General features: G+C 35.9%; 1 protein-coding gene across 9 annotated transcripts in view; it reads right to left on the reverse strand.

The window, feature by feature from the left end:
• The window catches only part of ZC3H14 (zinc finger CCCH-type containing 14), a 46,513-nt gene extending 33,451 nt beyond the window's left edge, over positions 1-13,062 (reverse strand). For all 9 annotated transcript variants that reach the window (XM_074289794.1, XM_074289792.1, XM_074289790.1 and 6 more), the window contains exons 1-3: positions 12,822-13,062; positions 11,822-11,864; positions 2,529-2,643 (exon numbers count right to left, since the gene is read on the reverse strand). In XM_074289794.1, the coding sequence (XP_074145895.1) occupies positions 2,529-2,643; positions 11,822-11,864; positions 12,822-12,857 (194 nt within the window). In that variant the 5' untranslated portion in view covers positions 12,858-13,062. The remainder of the gene's footprint in view (positions 1-2,528; positions 2,644-11,821; positions 11,865-12,821) is intronic.
• Between the last annotated feature and the right edge of the window lie 5,218 nt (positions 13,063-18,280).

The raw sequence follows: 18,280 nt of genomic DNA on the forward strand, positions 1-18,280 counted from the left end.
TTCTGTCTCAGTCACTTGCAATATGACCCTGGGCAGGTCAGTGAATCTGGCTCTTAGGTTCCTCAACTGTAAAATTAAGGGTTGGACTGGATGACTTCTAAATCTCTAACAGCCATATATTTATGATGCCTAACCATATCTTTATGTTCCCTCAACAGTCAATCTGAAGACCCTTTAAATAAAACAAGTATTTCCTCCATGTTACTTCAAATTAAACACATAAAATAATTATAACTTGGAATGACAAAATTTTTTTAACTGTGAAATTTTCTTCTCTAATCACCATCTATTTACCCAGTGTCTCACCCTTCCTAAAGTATCCTCTTCATCCTTCATCCTCAAAACAACCTCTAATGATTCTATCCTTTACTATTCTCCCACCATTCCATTGTTCAGATAAGGTTTCATGTTACTCTGTCTTGTTTATCTGTTAACCACTTAATCAGTCCCGGTATTTCTGCTCTTCAGACTGCACTACCAATCCTCTACTTAAGGTCCCTTTTTGCTGCCCTTTCAGCTCCAGGTAAGTCATCAAACCATGCTGACTAGATCCATTAAGTTTTTAATTTTATCTAAATTTCACTAGATCCTTAGTGTCACATGAGAATTTCTTTTCAACTTTAACTTTCCATCATACTCTCTCAAAAGAAACTATAACCAAACTTTTTTCACAAACAAAATCAATACAACTAAGAATCTTGTCAACTAGGAAAATTTTTTTACATCCATCACATTTCCCCCCCCGAAAACATTTTCAAACCTTCTTCTCAAGCCACAAACTGTATCACAATTCTTGCCTCCCACTTAGCATATAAACTCACTTCCTATTTTAATGAACTAAAAGGTCATCTTATGAACTTTTTCACCTCCCCTAATTCACACTCTAAAACTTATCTATATCTTCAATCCTTATCTCCCTATTTAGTTCCAATCAAAAAGAAGCCATTTTTATCAAGGGATCTAATTTTCTCAGCCAACTCCTTCAAAAGCTATTTCACTGATTATCTTTCTCTTCTTTCTTCAATCTTTCCTTATCTACATTCCTCTCTGATACTCATAAACATGTTCAGGTTTTTCTTATGATTAGAAAATCTTTTCATGATTCTTCCATTCCCTCAAGTTTATAATTCTCCTTTCATTCACTGCTAAATTCCTAGATACTAACTCTCTTGACTTCATTACCACCTACTTACATTACTCTCTTTTTAAAAATTATTCTTACTATAAACTTGACATTTTCATAAAGAATAGGAAAAATGATGGTATATGAAGTCACAAATCTATATTATGTTCAAGCTTGACCTTTTTCACCCATCCCCTTCAATCTGAACTGACTTTATTACTTAATTATAAAAGCAAAATATTAGATTTACAGACAAATTTATAGACAAATTAAAAATGAGATAGGCATGATGCTAAATAGACATTTACTAGGCTTCTGAATATAAAAACAACTGCAGTTAATTGGCCCAATGGATAAAGTATCAAGTATGGAGTCAGACAGATGGGAATTAAAATCTGGCCTCAAACAACTTCTCAGATGTGCAATTCTGGACAAGTCTGCCTCAGTTTCCTCATCTGTAAAATGAGCTTCAGAAAGAAATGGCAAACCACTCCAGTATCTCTGCCAAGAAAACCCCAAATGGGGTCACAAAAGAATTGGACATGATTAAACTGACTCAACAACCACCACCTTCTGAGAAGCTAAGAGAGACAGCAGATAGAGCACTGGTTTTGGAATTAGGAAGACTCATCTTTAGGAATGCAAATCTGGCCTCAAACACTTACTAGCCATGAGATCCTGAACTTGTTTGCCTCAGTTTCCTCATCTATAAAATGAGCTGGAGAAAGAAAAGGCAAATCACTCTATATTTTTACAAAGATAACCCCAAATGCGGTCATGGAGAGTTGAACACAACTGAAATGACTCGGCAACAACAAATATAAAAGCTACTAGCAAGTAATCAAAATTATCTATATACAAAAACTAGCATAAACTACAGGATATCCAAAGATAGTAACATCTGAATGGAGTAGAGGGATTTATAATATTTCATTTATTCTCACTAAATACTATTGTTTGAATCTTATGATTTGTACTATCTTTCAATCTTGAACCTATAGGAAACTGATGATGACTTGACTCCCATAAATCTACATGTCCTTTGATGAGACTTGCAAGAGTAGTGCTTTTTAATCAGCTTTTTAAATTTTAAAATTGCTTTTGAAAATTACTTTAGATTTTCTTATCTTTCTCTCTCCTTCCCCATCTCTTACCAGTAAGATTAAAAAGCACTACTCTTATAAATGAATTAAAAAAATAAAAAGATTCATAGCATCTTGTAGCATAAAAACACCATCATATTTGTCAGGTATTTCAGAGATACAAAAAAATGATGTCTACAAGGAGGCTATAAAATGGAAAATTTTAATGATCTCATTGTATTAGAGAAAATGTCCCCATTAAAAAAAAAAAAAAAGAAGCTAGACATTGAAACAGTATGTATTATAGACGTGCATAAACATACCATACAGTAAATCTAACCGTGTTGTTCCCTAGAAAAAGGGAAAGGTCCTCAGTCATTTGCTCTTGACTTTTCTTATTAGCCACCATTACCATGATGTAATCAGGAAGTTCTTCATCTAAACAAAGGAGAAGTAACAGAAACAAAATAGCTCATTATACTAGAAAACTTGAAAAAACAAACAAACAAACAAACAAAAAAACAGTTATATACCTGAGGTTTTTAAGTTAATTATTGAAACATGTACTCCTAGAGTACATAACTTTTTTAAACCAAATTATAAATCCTAAATACAATCAAATAACCAAAAAGCTGACTCAGTTCAATGAAATGCCAGATAAAAATATTATAAATGCAATCCTTATTAAACTCAAGAAATATTATCAAGGGTATGGTAAGTGTTAAATGTTTAATCCAGCATGTAAACTTTTATCTAAGAATAGTGCAAAATATGTCCTCGAGGACATGGATGACAGGTAAAGGAGAGGAATCAATCATGTAGTAACAATGGGAGACAGCAGTGAAGAGTCTAAGTGATACATCAGTACTTCTATGCCATTTGAAGTATGGGCTATGATCCCCATTTTGAAGATGAGGAAACTGAGACTAAGAGGCTCTTAAACCCTATAGTACAAAAGAGGAAGTTCTCTAAGAAACTGTTCAACTCATTATCTTTCTCCTCAAAAATTACCTTTTTTTTCCAAACTTACCTATTACTGTCAAGAACATTACTCTCGTGATGTCATTTTCAACTCCTTATTCTCAACTCATTCTACACAGCTATTCAATTGTCAAACATCTCTTATATATATCCCCTTTTTTTCCTACTCATTCAGCTACCACCCCTGCTCTACATTGAGTCTACTATTTGTTCTCCCTGGCCTTTATCCTCTGCCACTCCAGAAATCACAGTTTTCCTAAATGGAAGGCCTGGTCATATTGATCCCTCTCCCACCCCAAACTCTAGTAGGTTCCTTTTAATTCTATTACCCAATATAAACTTCTCTGGATAATCTCTCTACAACTTGACTCCTTTCTAGGTTTACTACAGGAGAATCTTTTTTTGTGCTATGGACACCTTTGACGCTGTGGGAAAGCTCCTTGAAAGTATTTAAGACTTTTGTCTTTGTATCTCTGGTATTTAGGCCAATACCTAGCATATCAAAAACCAATAATAAACTCTTAATAACTGCCCAAAGTCATATAGTTACTAAATGCAGAGCAGAGATTCAAACACAGTTCCTCTGACTCCAAATCCAAGACTTTCACTATACTACACTACCTTACAGAGTTAGCTCTAATCTCTCTCCTAAATTCCAGTCTCCCACCTCACCAGCCACCTGCTTGTAAGTCCATCTATTGGATATCCCATGGGTACCACAAACTCAAATGAAATTCAGGTTTCTCCTAAAACCTGCCTTTATAAAAAAAAAAAAACTGCTCAATTTCTTTTGAGGGTGAACCACTCTTGTAATTATTCAGGTCCACAATCTTAAAGCCCTCCTTTTTTTTCTCCTATTCTTTCATTATCCAAGTCTTGTCTATTCTAGCTCCACAGTATCTTTCAAAATTTCCTCCTCTCCCATGACATGGTTATTAGTTTAGGCCTTCATCACCTCTGAAATAGATTACAGTAATAACCTCCTAATTGATCTCCCTGCTTCCCACTCCCCAAACAGCTCAAAAATCTTCAGTAGCTTTCTACTGCCTCTAGTATGAAATACAAATTCCTTAGTAAGGACCTTTGAAGTCTTCCACAATCTGGCTGCAACCAACTTTGCAAGTTTGCTTTTATATCTTCCCTTTCATTCAAGTCTACATTCCAACCAAATTGGACTATTACTTGTTCCCCAGACTAACTGCTCAATCTCTCCTCTACACATATTCCCCATGTCCCCTTTTCCCATCTCCCCCTTCATCATTCAGTTAGAGTGATACCTACTCAAAACCTTTCTTAGTCCCTAAGGTGATTAATACTGTCTCTCATACCAAATTATTTTTATTTACTTATCCATGTACACATTGTATACAGACAACTTGGCATAATAGATATACAACTGACAAAAATCTATGATCCTTTCAGTTCTCTAAATAGTTTAGTGAACTTAGGCCTTATCTATAAAGTCAAAGACAATTATATTCATTTGTAGAGAGCTTCCAAACTGAGTATTCTCTAAGCTAAGAAGTCACATATTCCTATATATGCACTGTATCATCCCAGAAGAATTAGTCTTTGAGGGCATGTACTGTTTTGTCTTTGTATCTCCAGTGCTTAGTATCATACCATGCAGAATAATTCAAATACCTGACAATTTTAATAAGCTAATTTATCAAAGAGATTAAACCAAAAGTTAAAACTAAACTTCTTCTAGTATCTTTTGATACCTTCCATTTGATACCATAATAATTGAATGAAAAGCCGAAATTTAAGAATATCAAAAGGCAATTAAGAACACTACCTTAGTGGAAGAGATTACAGACAAGACTGAGGAGCAAATGCATATAACAATCTATAGAAATCAAAAAATTCAAGAATTACATGGGATGTTGGGAGATGATAGCGCCTATCATAATGTTTCAGATATTAAAAAAGGATCAGTTAAGTGACTTGTCCAAGATCATACAAGTAATAAGCATTTATGCGAGATTCAAACCCGAGTTCTTTAAACCCATATCTAATGACTTCATAATGAAGCATGTTGTAATATCTCAGATTACTAGAAGAGGATTTTGTTCAACAAGAATTCCTGGGGAAGGGCAGCTAGGTGGTGCAGTGGATAGAACACTAGCCCTGAATTCAGGAGGACCCGAGTTCAAATCTGGTCTCAGACACTTAACACTTCCTAGCTGTGTGACCCTGGGCAAATCACTTAACCCCAGCCTCAGGGGGAAAAAAAAAAAAAAAAAAAAATTGCTGGGGAAATAGAAAAACAGCTTGGTAGAAAACAGGTTTTGTCAAGCATGTTACATCTTTAAACACAATAAATTCCAAATGGATAAACTGAGAGAGATATAAAAAGTAATTTACACCATGAAAAATTTCCACAACTTTTGAATTTCTAACCAGACAAGGAATAAAGGAAATTAAATAACTCCAAATATCTCTGACAGAAGTCTAATAGTTGAAATCTAAAGAAATTTGACATCTGAAATCTGTACAGAAATGGTACAAATCTGCAAGAGCAACTCACTAATGGAGAGGAGGTCAAAGGATATGAAGTTTTCAAAAGATGAAAAGTAAACTATTAGCTGAAAAACTGTTCAAAATTTTAAAAAATATTTTAAAAATGCAAACTAAAACAACTCTGATATACATTCATATCCATCAAATTGTCTAGGATGTCAAAATTTTGAAAAATTCAATGGGCAAGGGATATGGGTAGAAAAGCACAAGGAGACACGAAGTGGTCCAAATATTAAGGAAAACATCTGGAATCATGTGAAAGAAGTTAAGAAAATTTTTCATGTGCTTTGGTACAGTGATGTCAGTACTTAAATATAACCCAGGAAGTTAATGACAAAATCAAAGCTGTATAAAAAATTCTTAAAAGCTTTACTGGAATGAAAAAAAAGTTAAACATAAACTATTAGCAAAATGACTAGAGAGATCATAGTTAATTTAGTGTACTATAAGCCATGACAAATGAGAATTAACAAAATGTATTTCAAAAAACCTTATAGTAATCAAATTAAAGGGAAAAAAGCACCAAAGAATATACAGAATAACTACAATATAAATGAAAACATTAAAGGTTACAAAACTTAGATTAGCAAAAACAAACCCCCCAAAATGACAAAATTTAATAATGGTGTAACTATGGTAAAAAGTTACCCTAGAGGAAACCAAACTATCACTCTTTGCAGATGATATGATGGTATACTTACAGGACCCCAAAGATTCTGCTAAAAAGCTATTAGAAATAATTCATAACTTTAGCAAAGTTGTAGGAATCAAAATAAATCCACATAAATCATCAGCATTTTTATACATTACCAACAAAATCCAACAGCAAGAGATACAAAGAGAAATTCCATTCAAAATAACTGTTGATAATATAAAATATTTGGGAATCTATCTACCAAAGGAAAGTCAGGAATTATATGAGCAAAATTACAAAACACTTGCCACAAAAAATAAAGTCAGATTTAAACAATTGGAAAGATATTAAGTGCTCTTGGATAGGCTGAGCAAATATAATAAAGATGACAATACTCCCTAAACTAATTTATTTATTTAGTGCTATATCAATCAGACTCCCAAGAAACTATTTAAATGACCTAGAAAAAATAACAACAAAATTCACATGGAAGAACAAAAGGTCAGGAATTTCAAGGGAATAGAAAAAAAAAAAAATCAAATGTACCTGTAGCTGTACCTGATCTAAAACTATATTTTAAAGCAGCAGTCACCAAAACCATTTGGTAATGGCTAAGAAATAGACTAGTTGATCAGTGGAATAGGTTAGGTTCACAGAACAAAATAGTGAATAACTATAACAATCTAGTGTTTGACAAACCCAAAGATCCCAACTTTTGGGATAAGAATTCATTATTTGATAAAAACTGCTGGGAAAACTGGAAATTAGCATGGAAGAAATTAAGCATGGACCCACATAACACCACATACCAAGATAAGATCAAAATGGGTCCATGATTTAGGCATAAAGACATAAAGGCCTTTAGGCATGAATAAATTAGAGGAACATAGGATAGTTTACCTCTCAGACTTGTGGAGGAGGAAGGAATTTGTGACCAAAGGAGAACTAAAGATCATTATTAATCACAAAATAGAAAATTTTGATTACATCAAATTAAAAAGCTTTTGTACAAATAAAACTAATGCAAACAAGATTAGAAGGGAAGTAAACTGGGAAAACATTTTTACAGTTAAAGGTTCTGATAAAGGCCTCATTTCCAAAATATAGAGAATTCACTCTAATTTATAAATCAAGCCATTCTCCAATTGAAAATGTTCAAAGAATATGAACAATTTTCAGATGATGAAATTGAAACTATTTCCACGTATATGAAAAGTGTTCCAAATGGCTATTGATCAGAGAAATGCAAATTAAGACAACTCTGAGACACTACTACACACCTGTCAGATTGGCTAAGATGACAGGAAAAAATAATGATGAATGTTGGAGGGGATGTGGGAAAACTGGGACACTGAGACATTGTTGGTGGAACTATGAACTGATCCAACCATTCTGGCGAGCAATCTGGAATTATACCCAAAAAGTTATCAAACTGTGCATACGTAGCCTTTGATCCAGCAGTGCTACTACTGGGCTTATATTCCAAAGAAATACTAAAGATAGGAAAGAGCCCTGTATGTGCCAAAATGGTTGTGGCAGCCCTTTTTGTAGTGGCTAGAAACTGGAAAATGAATGGATGCCCATCAGTTGGAGAATGGTTGGGTAAATTATGGTATATGAATGTTATGGAATATTATTGTTCTGTAAGAAATGACCAGCAGGATGAATAGAGAGGCTTGGGGAGACCTACATGAACTGATGCTGAGTGAAATGAGCAGAACCAGGAGATCATTATACACTTCAACAACAATACTGTTATGAGGATGTATTCTGATGGAAGCGGGTATCTTCAACAAAGAGAAGATCTAATTCAGATCCAATTGATCAATGATGGACAGAATCAGCAACACCCAGAGAAGGAACACTGGGAAATCAGTGTAAACTGTTTGCATTTTTGTTTTTCTTCCCAGGTTATTTTTACCTTCTGAATCCAATTCTTCCTGTGCAACAAAAAAATTCGGTTCTGCACACATATATTGTATCTAGGATATACTGTAACATATTTAACATGTATGGATGGGACTGCCTGCCATCTAGGGGAGGGGAAGAAGGGGAAAATTCGGAACAGAAGTGAGTGCAAGGGATAATGCTGTAAAAAATTACCCATGCATATGTACTGTCAAAAAAAAAAAAAAGTTATAATTATAAAATTAATTAAAAAAAAAAAGTTACCCTAACACAATGCTAATGGAATTATGAACTAGTTCAACCATTTTGGAAATCAATGTGTAACTATAACAGTGAATTACAAAACAACCCGTATACCATTTGACCCAGATAACCTGCTACAAAATGGGTAGCAACATGCTATGAAAATCATACTGTTTTGAGATAGAAAAACCTCAATTCAAATTCTGATTTTATTAATGTGTAACCTTGGGTAAGTCATTCAATTTCTCTGATATTCAGTTTTCTCATGTATAAAAGGAAGGATCCTTAAATGTCTAAGACCTCATCCAAATCTGAATTTATGATCCTATGACTATATCCTCATAAAGGTTACTAGGTGTGTGTGTGGGGGGGAGGTTTTGAGGGGGAAGGGTGTAAAGAGGAAAGGAACTTATCTATACTAAAAATAATTTCCTCATTGTTTCTTCTATGATTTTTCAAAATGCAGACAAAAACAGAAGTGTAAAAAACTGATGCAACTATCCTTTCATGAAATAAGAATATACAAAAAACCCGATTCTCATGCACTGAATTACAACCAACTGAACTAGTCATACTAATTTTTCTGATGTTAAGTCAGGAAAAAAATAAAGACTACTATAGAAGAAAAAAAATTTTTAAAAAGAGAAAGGGAAAAAAATCTACACCTTGTATACTTCTACACCATATAATGTAAAAATTCTTAAATTAATAAGTGAAATAGATATGACAATGCATCATTATGCATCACTGATGGTTTTTGCTTTGTCATATTCAAGGCCACATGGGGGGAAGGGTTTTAGTATTCTCTAATAAAAATTTCTCCAAGCCAGGAATGTGCTACAGGTACATAGAAGATATTACTAAATTTCATTAGTTATATTTTCATCAAATAAAGCAGCACAAATCCTTCTTAGAGAACACTAATTTCAAGACATCTATATTTGCCTAACAATCTAATAACACACAAATTTATGAGTCTTATCTTATCTCTTAGAAAATAAGGTTCCTGAGACAATGAACTTTCTAATCAACTAATATGCATTTATTAAGCACTTCCTTTGTGCCAGGTACAGTGCAAGATATTGGAAATACAAATAAATAAATGAAAAAATCCCTATTATCAAAGAGTCTACATTCTAAAGAGAAAGAAAAGTATTTTATACAAGACTATACAAAACGCAAATAAAATAAATACAAACAGAAAATCGATAAATACAAAGTAATTTGGGAGGGAGGGTATCAACAAAAGGTTTGATATGGTGTTTTATCTTATGCTTTGCTCAGAGTAGGTATCCAAGAAAATATGTGCCAAATGATTAAGCATAGCAGATATAAATGTTAGAAAAGAATGCAAAAAGCTTTCTATCTGCTATGCAATTCTATAAACAAGACAAATGCAATGTATAAGGTGGACAACTGTGAATACAGAAAATTTCCTAATCCCAGAGACAAGGCAGTGACTATTTGACAAAACTTTTTTGAGCATCATTTTCCTTACATAATAAAATGAGAATACTTGCTTTATCTCATAAGATTGTTATATGATTCAAATATTAAAGTACTTTGACAATTAAATTAGGATTAATGAACATTTCAGAAGCTAAAAGGCCAATGATACCTTCCAACTTTAAATAAAGGACTTTATCTGTACAACTTCAATTAAGGAACACAAAGTCCTATCATAACATCTTTGAATACATGAAAACTGTAAAGAAGTGAATTTTAATTTCAGTGATGCCTTCAAAACCTTTTAGAATAATTTTTCATTTTATCTAAACCAGAAGAAAAAAAATATAATTCACATTATACATACATGAAGAGGGGACTAGAAAGTAGGAAAAAAATTTAATAGCTTGGTACGGTCTTTAACTGGATGAAAAAAGAAGCCAAGATACAATAGATACAATAATTTCAAAAACCTTTGAGGATGCATTATCAAATTAACAGATAGTAAACAAAACAGATGCGTAAAAAACAAAGGCCTAAAACCCACCATTAGAAAGGGCTGAAAAAAAATTTTTTTTTAAATTACACCATGTAACAAAACAGTTTTAAAAATGAGGTACCCAAGGGAAAAAATAATAAACTAGAACGGACACATAAAAGTGACAGGTTGGGGAAAATGAGGCAAAACCAAATTAAAACAGAAGACAGAACTTCCCAAATCAAAAAAATCATAACTAGAATTGTAATAAAGTTTAAAGAGAAGAAGAAATTGATAGGGGGTTCTTAATCTGGAAAACAAAGATGTATTTCAGGTATCCATGAACTTGGTTGGGAAAAAATTGTATATTTCAATATAACTAAATTTCCTTTGTAATCTAATTATTTTATGAACTTAAAAACTTTATTCTGATAAGGGATCTATAGGTTTTAAAGTGACAAAGAGGTCAATGGCACAAAAAAGGTTTTGACCCCCTTCTCTAAAACATTAGCAAACCCATCTTCTTTAGTGACTTGGATAAATGTCTAGTTCACATATTTGCTAAATTTTCAAGTAACAAAAAGCTGAGAAGACGAGCAATCCATGTCAATATGATCTCTAAAGCTCGAAAACTTGGCCAAATACTAAATTCAAAGTAGACAATTGTCTTAAAATTCAGTTTAAGAAATCCACTTCACTAATATGGGAAGGTACATCTAGACAAATTCAAATGAAAGATCAAGGAGGCCTCTGATTTTAAACTCAATATGAATAAAGAATTTAGTAACCCCCCCAAAAAAATCAAAAAATCTTAGGTAATTGTGATACAGAAGTAATAGTACTTATCCTTGGTCAGATCACATTTGGAAGTCTGTTCAGTTCTAGGAGCATTTTAAGAAGGACCTAAAGTTCAAGAAAATTCATCGAAAAGTAGCCAAGATGGTCAAGAACCTCCATGTCATGCTGCTTAAAAACTACTAGCTGATGGACCTGGGGATTTAGTCTAAAGAAGAAACTTATAGGAAGGGAGCTGATCAATGCTATCAAGTACCTGAAGAAGCATCCTCCAGAAGAGAGAGTGGACTTGGATTTTTCAGTTGCAGAAGGCAGAATTAAAAAAAATGTGTCTAAATTACAGAGGCAAAATTCTACTCAGTGTAAGAAAAATCTTACCAACTTTAAGATCTGAAAGTGGAATGGGTTGCTAGAACATAATGTAACTCTCTTACCCTCCTGGGATAAGTTGGTTATTTGTCCAGGCTATAGTGCTGAGGAAATCTGGTAAATAAGTTGGATTAAATGGTCACTTAAGTCCCTTGCAATGTTGAAATTCTATGATTCTATGGCATCTCTAATAAAAATAAACTATCCAATTTATGACTTACAAATATAACAAAACTTACCTACATAAGCTCCCAATTCCTGCAATTTTCCCTTAATGGCACTCTGAAGAAAAATTGAGCACATGAGAAACGAGGTTATCATTAAAATGTGACAGAACAAGATATAAAATAAAAAAAAAAAAACAAAGCTTCAAGAGCTCGGACAATCAATGACGTCCAACTTTGAAATTGGGATGGCCCAGTTCTCGGGTGGCCTCTTAGAAAATAAATTTCAAAGTCTTCGAAAGAACTGATTTCCCTGGCATCATTAATCCCACGCTAGTTCTAAACTGAACATCACAAGGAGTCAAGTGTAATGAAGCACAGTAAATATAGTGAAAATTCATCTACGTTAGGGAGATTTTGCTGACACGCGTCACATTCTTTTCAAAGGAAATACATATTCCAAAAATGTGATAGGATAAGGTCTTTTTTTTCTTTAGCAGATCAGAGGTGGCTCGGTTTGGTCTGAATTTCAAAGATTTCCCTCTCCCCACCCCCGCACAATTTTCAAGTTGTAATTAAAATTGAACAGTGGATTCCAAGAAAAGCGACAGGTCTCTAATTAGGTGGTTCCTTAAAAGCTCGGCAGGAGGTGGCAGGACGTGGCCTCCGCCGCGACCCCAAGCAGCAACAGGAACGAATCCACAAAAAAACCCCGCTCGCAGCCCCAGCGCAGCTCGCTCACGTCAGAAGCAAAACAGCAGAGGAGCCTCAGGCCGACCCGAGGCGTCTGGGGGGGAAGGGGAACGGCCTCCGGAGTCGGCCTGAGGCGGCCGGGGGCAAAAAGAAAGGGTCCGAAACGTCCAAGCCAAAGCCCTAGTTATCCCTGACAACCCAGGCGTCCTGTACAGCCCTCGGCCCGGGTCCCACGCCCGCCCCCACAGGCCTCGGCACCGCCCCGCCCCCTCCCCCACTGTTCCCAGCCCACCGCCCGTCGCTCCCGCCAACGCTCCCTCCAGCCCCCCACCCCCACCCGGGGCCGGGCTGACTGACAGACCGACGCCGGCTCGGGCCTCACCCGGATCTTGCGACTGATCTCAGTGCCAATCTCCATGGTCCCGGAGCGGGGCGCGGGCTGGACTCGGGTGGTTCCGGCGGCCTCCGTTACCGGGCACCAGCGGTTCTCAGAGAGTCCCTGCAGCCGCCGCCCCCGCTCCGCCCCCGCCGCACGTACGGCGCGTCCCCGCCTCCAGCCTGGCGGGGAAAGCGAAAGGAGAACTAGAGGAAGGGAGGAAGATTAAGGGAAGGAGCGTCGCCTTCCTCCTCCGGCACGGCACGGCAGTGTGACGGGCGCCCTCTAGTGGAAGGAGGGGCGCAGAACACGCTCTCCTTTCCCCTCCCCCATTCATCCCTCATCTTCTCCCCTGCCTCCTCCATCCTCCTATCTCACTCCCGTTCCTCCACCTCCTCGGGTCCTTCCCTTCCTTTTCCTTCTTCTCCTCCTCTTTTTAACCCTGAACAAACATGATCACCCAAGTGATATCTTCTACTCCTTACTCTCCCTCACTTTGAATATCCAATCTTTTCTCAAATCTTAGGAATTCTCCCTTTCCATCTCTCTTACACGCCCCTTTCCCTCTTCTGATCCTGCCAATCACTATGGGAGAGCCAGAGATTGGTCTCCAGCTCCCTCACCCGGGTCAGTTATCAGTTATAGAAGCACGCACCTGTCCATCTTACCTCCCCTATCTAATAAACTTCAAATCCAACACAAAATCCTGTTTGACTTTTAGAATCATTTCTAATTCAGCGCTTCCACCTTTCCATTTTTTCCATATTTTACAATCCAGTAAAAAGCAGCCTCTTTTCTGCTCTTGTATCTAACACTCCATCTCCCAACTATTTTTATAACCTAAAATAGGTGGCAGATGATCCATTGTGAATTGTTATAGGAATTATGATATTGAGATTGAATTTGATTTAATCCTATCAAAGCAATGGGAGTCTTTGTCAGTCTGTATTAAAGACTGACAGCTGAAGAATGACGGATTTAAAATCTAGAAGAGCAGGAACATCCGAGAGATTGAAGACAACTGAAGATGGGAAAATCCTCAAAGACCACAGCACTGCAGCCGGATCTATAAAGAAAATGAAAATCCTTCTTCATCAAAATTTCAAAGGCAAAAGCTGGATTTTAGCTTCTCAGGCTTTCAGTCTATCTGCAAAAGACCGCACAGAACAAAGGGCTTAGTTTTTGAAGTTCAGTAAAACGACACAACCAATATGCTGACTTTTTCATCAATACTCATTGGAATGTTTTAGTGAAATTCCATTGATAAGGTGAACTCTCTGACTTAAGTGAAATTTGAACCCAGTTTTTCATAACTCTAAAAATAGCACTCATTTCATTATATCACACATTGCCTCTCTACTAAATTCCTGTGAACTAATCTTCAAAAATTATTTATTTTCCCTCCTACTGACTTTCTCGTATGGTCTTACGTTTTAGCCATTTAGCCATAATTTGGAGTGTTACTGGTTTTAGACTTTGCTGATTTTGTATTCAAATCCTGTGTCAGGAAAAACACAGCCAAGGAAACTATAGGGTATTTAGTGGTTAGTAACAAGCCAGGAAGTAGAAATCCAGGTAAATAAGTAGTAATGTGGATGGGTCTGAACCCACAGAAGTATCCTAGCATAAGTAGTTGCAGGAATCTAGGAAAAAAACCTGAGGCTGGAGCAAAATTTCATTAAAATACCTGAAGAAAGTACCAGCAGATGGCACTGTTAGTCATTAATCTGGTCCAACAACAGGTGTTGGTGGTGTCCTAGGCTCACCCTAGAACCTTTGGGGCTCCGCTCTAATGACTGGAATAATTGGGAAAGTGCCAAGCTCTCTGGGATTCTGGGGAGGTCAATGACCTTTCCCTGGTTCTTACTGGCTGCCCTGACTTTGCTATCTAGGGAACTTAGATCTTTTGGATATACTCACTCTGAATCAAACTGTCATTTCTTGAAAATTGGCCTTTCCCCTTAACTCGGTATCACTGAGCCTTAGTGGAGTAGTGGAATAGCTCCCCAAGGAAGCTGACCAGATGTGCTCAATGGAAATTATTTCTTACGATAATCCTAAACTGCTTCTTTTCAATTTCTATCTACTGTTCCCGATCCTGCTCTCTGGGATTAAATAGAATAAGACTGATAAGCCTCTTCCATAGAATAAATGTTCAAATGGATAGAGTGTTGGAATTGGCAACAGTCAGCAAGGGTTCTCAAACTACAGACCTCGGGCCACATGCGGCCCACCCCTTTATGGCAAATGGGCCGAGGGGCGGAGACAGAATGTGAGTTTTTGTTTTTACTCTAGTCCAGCCCTCCAACTGTCTGAGGGACAGTGAACTGGCCCCCTATTTAAAAAGTTTGAGGACCACTGGAAATCCTAAATTCAAATGTTGCCTCTGATAACCACTCCTTGTGTGAGCCTAGGCAAGTAATTTAACTTCCATCTGCCTCAGTTTTCTAGTCTGAAGTTTGGAAATAGTAATAGCATCTACATCCTAGGCTTTCTTTGAGGATCAAATAAAATAAGAATTAAGAGAGCTTTATAAATGATAGCTTTTATTATATTTTCCCCTAAGTCTACCAAATCTTTATCAAACTTTCTCTACCTCAAATCTGTGTCAGTCTCATCCCTTTAGAATGGCTTAAGATTGAAAAAGGATTACAAATTTGTATATTGACACCTCATTTATTTAACTTATAAATGGAGTACATCATGTGGAACACCAGGCTAAATGAATCAAAAGTCAGAATTAAGCTTGCTGAAATACCAGCGCTCTCACATATACCACTCTGTTGGAAGAAAGTGAAGAAAAATGAAGAAACCTCTTGATGAAAGTGAAAGTTGATGCTTAACATCAAAAATACCTAAGATCTCGGCAACAGTCTCATCACTTCCTAGTAAATGAAGAAGAAAGGAAGCAGTGAAAAACTTCCTTTCTTAGGCTTAAAAATTACTACAGAGGATGGTTACAGCCATGAAATTAAAAGATGCTTGTTCCTTGGAAAGAAAGCTGTGGCACATTTGAACAACATATTAAAAAAAAGAGATATCCCCTTGCTGACAAAGATTCATATTGTAGCAATGTGTAGCTATGAGAATTGGTCTATAAGGAAAGCTATAAGGAAATCACAATGCTTTTGTAGTGCTAGAGAAGAATTTTAAGAGTCCTTTGACAGTAAGGAGATCAAATCAGTCAATACTTAAAGAAATTAATCCAGGCTATGCATTCACTGGAAGGTCAAACACTTGAAAGTGAAGCTTAAATACTTTGGCCATATAATGAGAAGGACTGATTAGAAAAGACCGGATATTAGGAAAGATTGAAGCCAAAAGAAGCCAGGTAATGAGATGGAGAGGTAGGGTCATAGAAACAATAAACATGAACTTGGAGATGCTTCAAAAGATAATGGAGGCTAGAAGGGCCTGTTGTGCTATGGTCCATGGAGTCATAAAGAGTCTGAAAGGACTAAACAGCAATAGCAAATTTGGAATATAAGTTCATTGAGGGCAGGAACTGTCTTCTTATATTTGTATTCCCAGAAGTTAGCACAATGTCTGACCTAGAGTAATTAATAAATGCTTGTTGACAGATGAACTAAATATCCACAATTCCTTCCACCAATTACTATTTAGTATGTTCTCCAAAACTTTCACCATTCTAGTTACCTATTTCTGAAAATGTTCCAGATGTATGTTTTCTCTTATAATATGGTATTCAGAACTGACAAGATTCCATATGTGAACTCAACAGGGAAGAGTAAAGCAACACTTTTTATCTCCTTTACTCTGGTCATTGGACCTCTCTTAATGGAGTCTGGGATAGACTGCTAAAGAACTTTTTAAAAAGTTGCTCTGCTTACACAGTTGTTCTGCTATAGAGTCTGTAGTCCAGGAAAGTGATATAATAAATTGAGGTTGAAGTCAGGAAGACCTGAGTTTAAATCCTGCTTCAGACACTTATTACTTGGGTAACCCTGGTCAAATCACTTAACCTGTCTTTGATTTTTTCCTCTTCTTTAAAATGGACACCATGTCAGAGGATTAGATGAGATAAATAAATGTGATAGAAGCTTTGTCAATCTTAAAGCACCATATAAAATGTCAGTTATTATCACTATTAGTCATAAAATCTTCAAATCTTTTTATCATGGGAAATATGAATACTTCTTAATGACATTCAAAATAGTATGAACTTTTTTTTACTGCCATGTCACAACTTAAAATCATATTGCTAAGGAGGTGCCCTAAGACTCAATAATTTTCATGGGAAATGATGTCTTTTTGTGCCTCTACAATTCAGTATGTGTAAAGTTGATTTTAAAATGCAAGTGTAGAATATTAGATTTATCTCCATTAGATTACATCCTATTCAAAACAGTACCTTGTATTATCTTGTCAAAATATTTAGAGATCTAATTCTATTACACAACATACTATACTCCTTCCAAATGGCATACAATCTGCAAGTTTTATAAGCACACCAGTCATTCTGTGTTGATCTAGATGATTGATAAGAATTCTGTGTAACGAAAGATCTCTAGGGCAAATTTACAATTATCTAGCTTAATTCTCTGCATTTTATCTTCAAGAATGGCTTGAAAAACTTTGTCAAATGCTTTGCTAAAATCTAAGCATACTTTATGCCTAGCTTTCCTCTCCTTCTCTAGCCACAATTCTTTTTTTTAATTAAAGCTTTTTATTTTCAAAATATATATGGATAATTTTCAACATTTACCCTTACAAAACCTTGTGTTCTAAAATTTCCCTCCCTTCCCCCCAACCCCAGCCCATATACAGCAAGTAATCCAATATGTATTCTTCTATATGTATTTCCACAATTATCATGCTGCACAAAAAAATCAGATCAAAAAGGGGGAAAAAATGAGAAAGAAAACAAAATGCAAGCAAACAATAACAAAAAGAGTGAAAATACTATGTTGTAATCTACCTTTAGTTCCCACAGTCCTCTCTCTGGGTGCAGATGGCTCTCTTCATCACAAGATCACTAGAACTAGACTAAATCATCTCATTGTTGAAGAGAGCCACATCCATCAGAATCGATCATCATATAATCTCCTAGCAACAATTCTAAGATGGGGTAAGCATTAGTTTCCAGAATTGCTGTTCTCTCAGAAGTACTTAGGGAATCAAGCAATAGTCTCTGCTATAGCACTGCTATCTTCTAAACAACCATTCCTTTACAATTTTTGTTGTTGGGTAAGGAGATAAGCATTTATATAGCTCAACTATTTGCCAGACATTCTGCTAACTTCTTTATAAATATCTCATTTGATCCTCAAAACAACCTTGAGAATTAACTGCTATCACCTTCATTTTACAGTGAGGAACCTAAGGCAAACAGGCCTAAGGCTCAGGCTCATACAGGTAATAAGTGTCTGAGACTGGATTTGAGCTCAGATCTTCCTGACTCCAGACCTAGTTAGTATTCTACTCACCTCACCATTTAGTGACTA

This window comes from Sminthopsis crassicaudata, chromosome 2 (assembly GCF_048593235.1).
Source record: "Sminthopsis crassicaudata isolate SCR6 chromosome 2, ASM4859323v1, whole genome shotgun sequence".
Classification (NCBI taxonomy): Eukaryota; Metazoa; Chordata; class Mammalia; order Dasyuromorphia; family Dasyuridae; genus Sminthopsis; species Sminthopsis crassicaudata.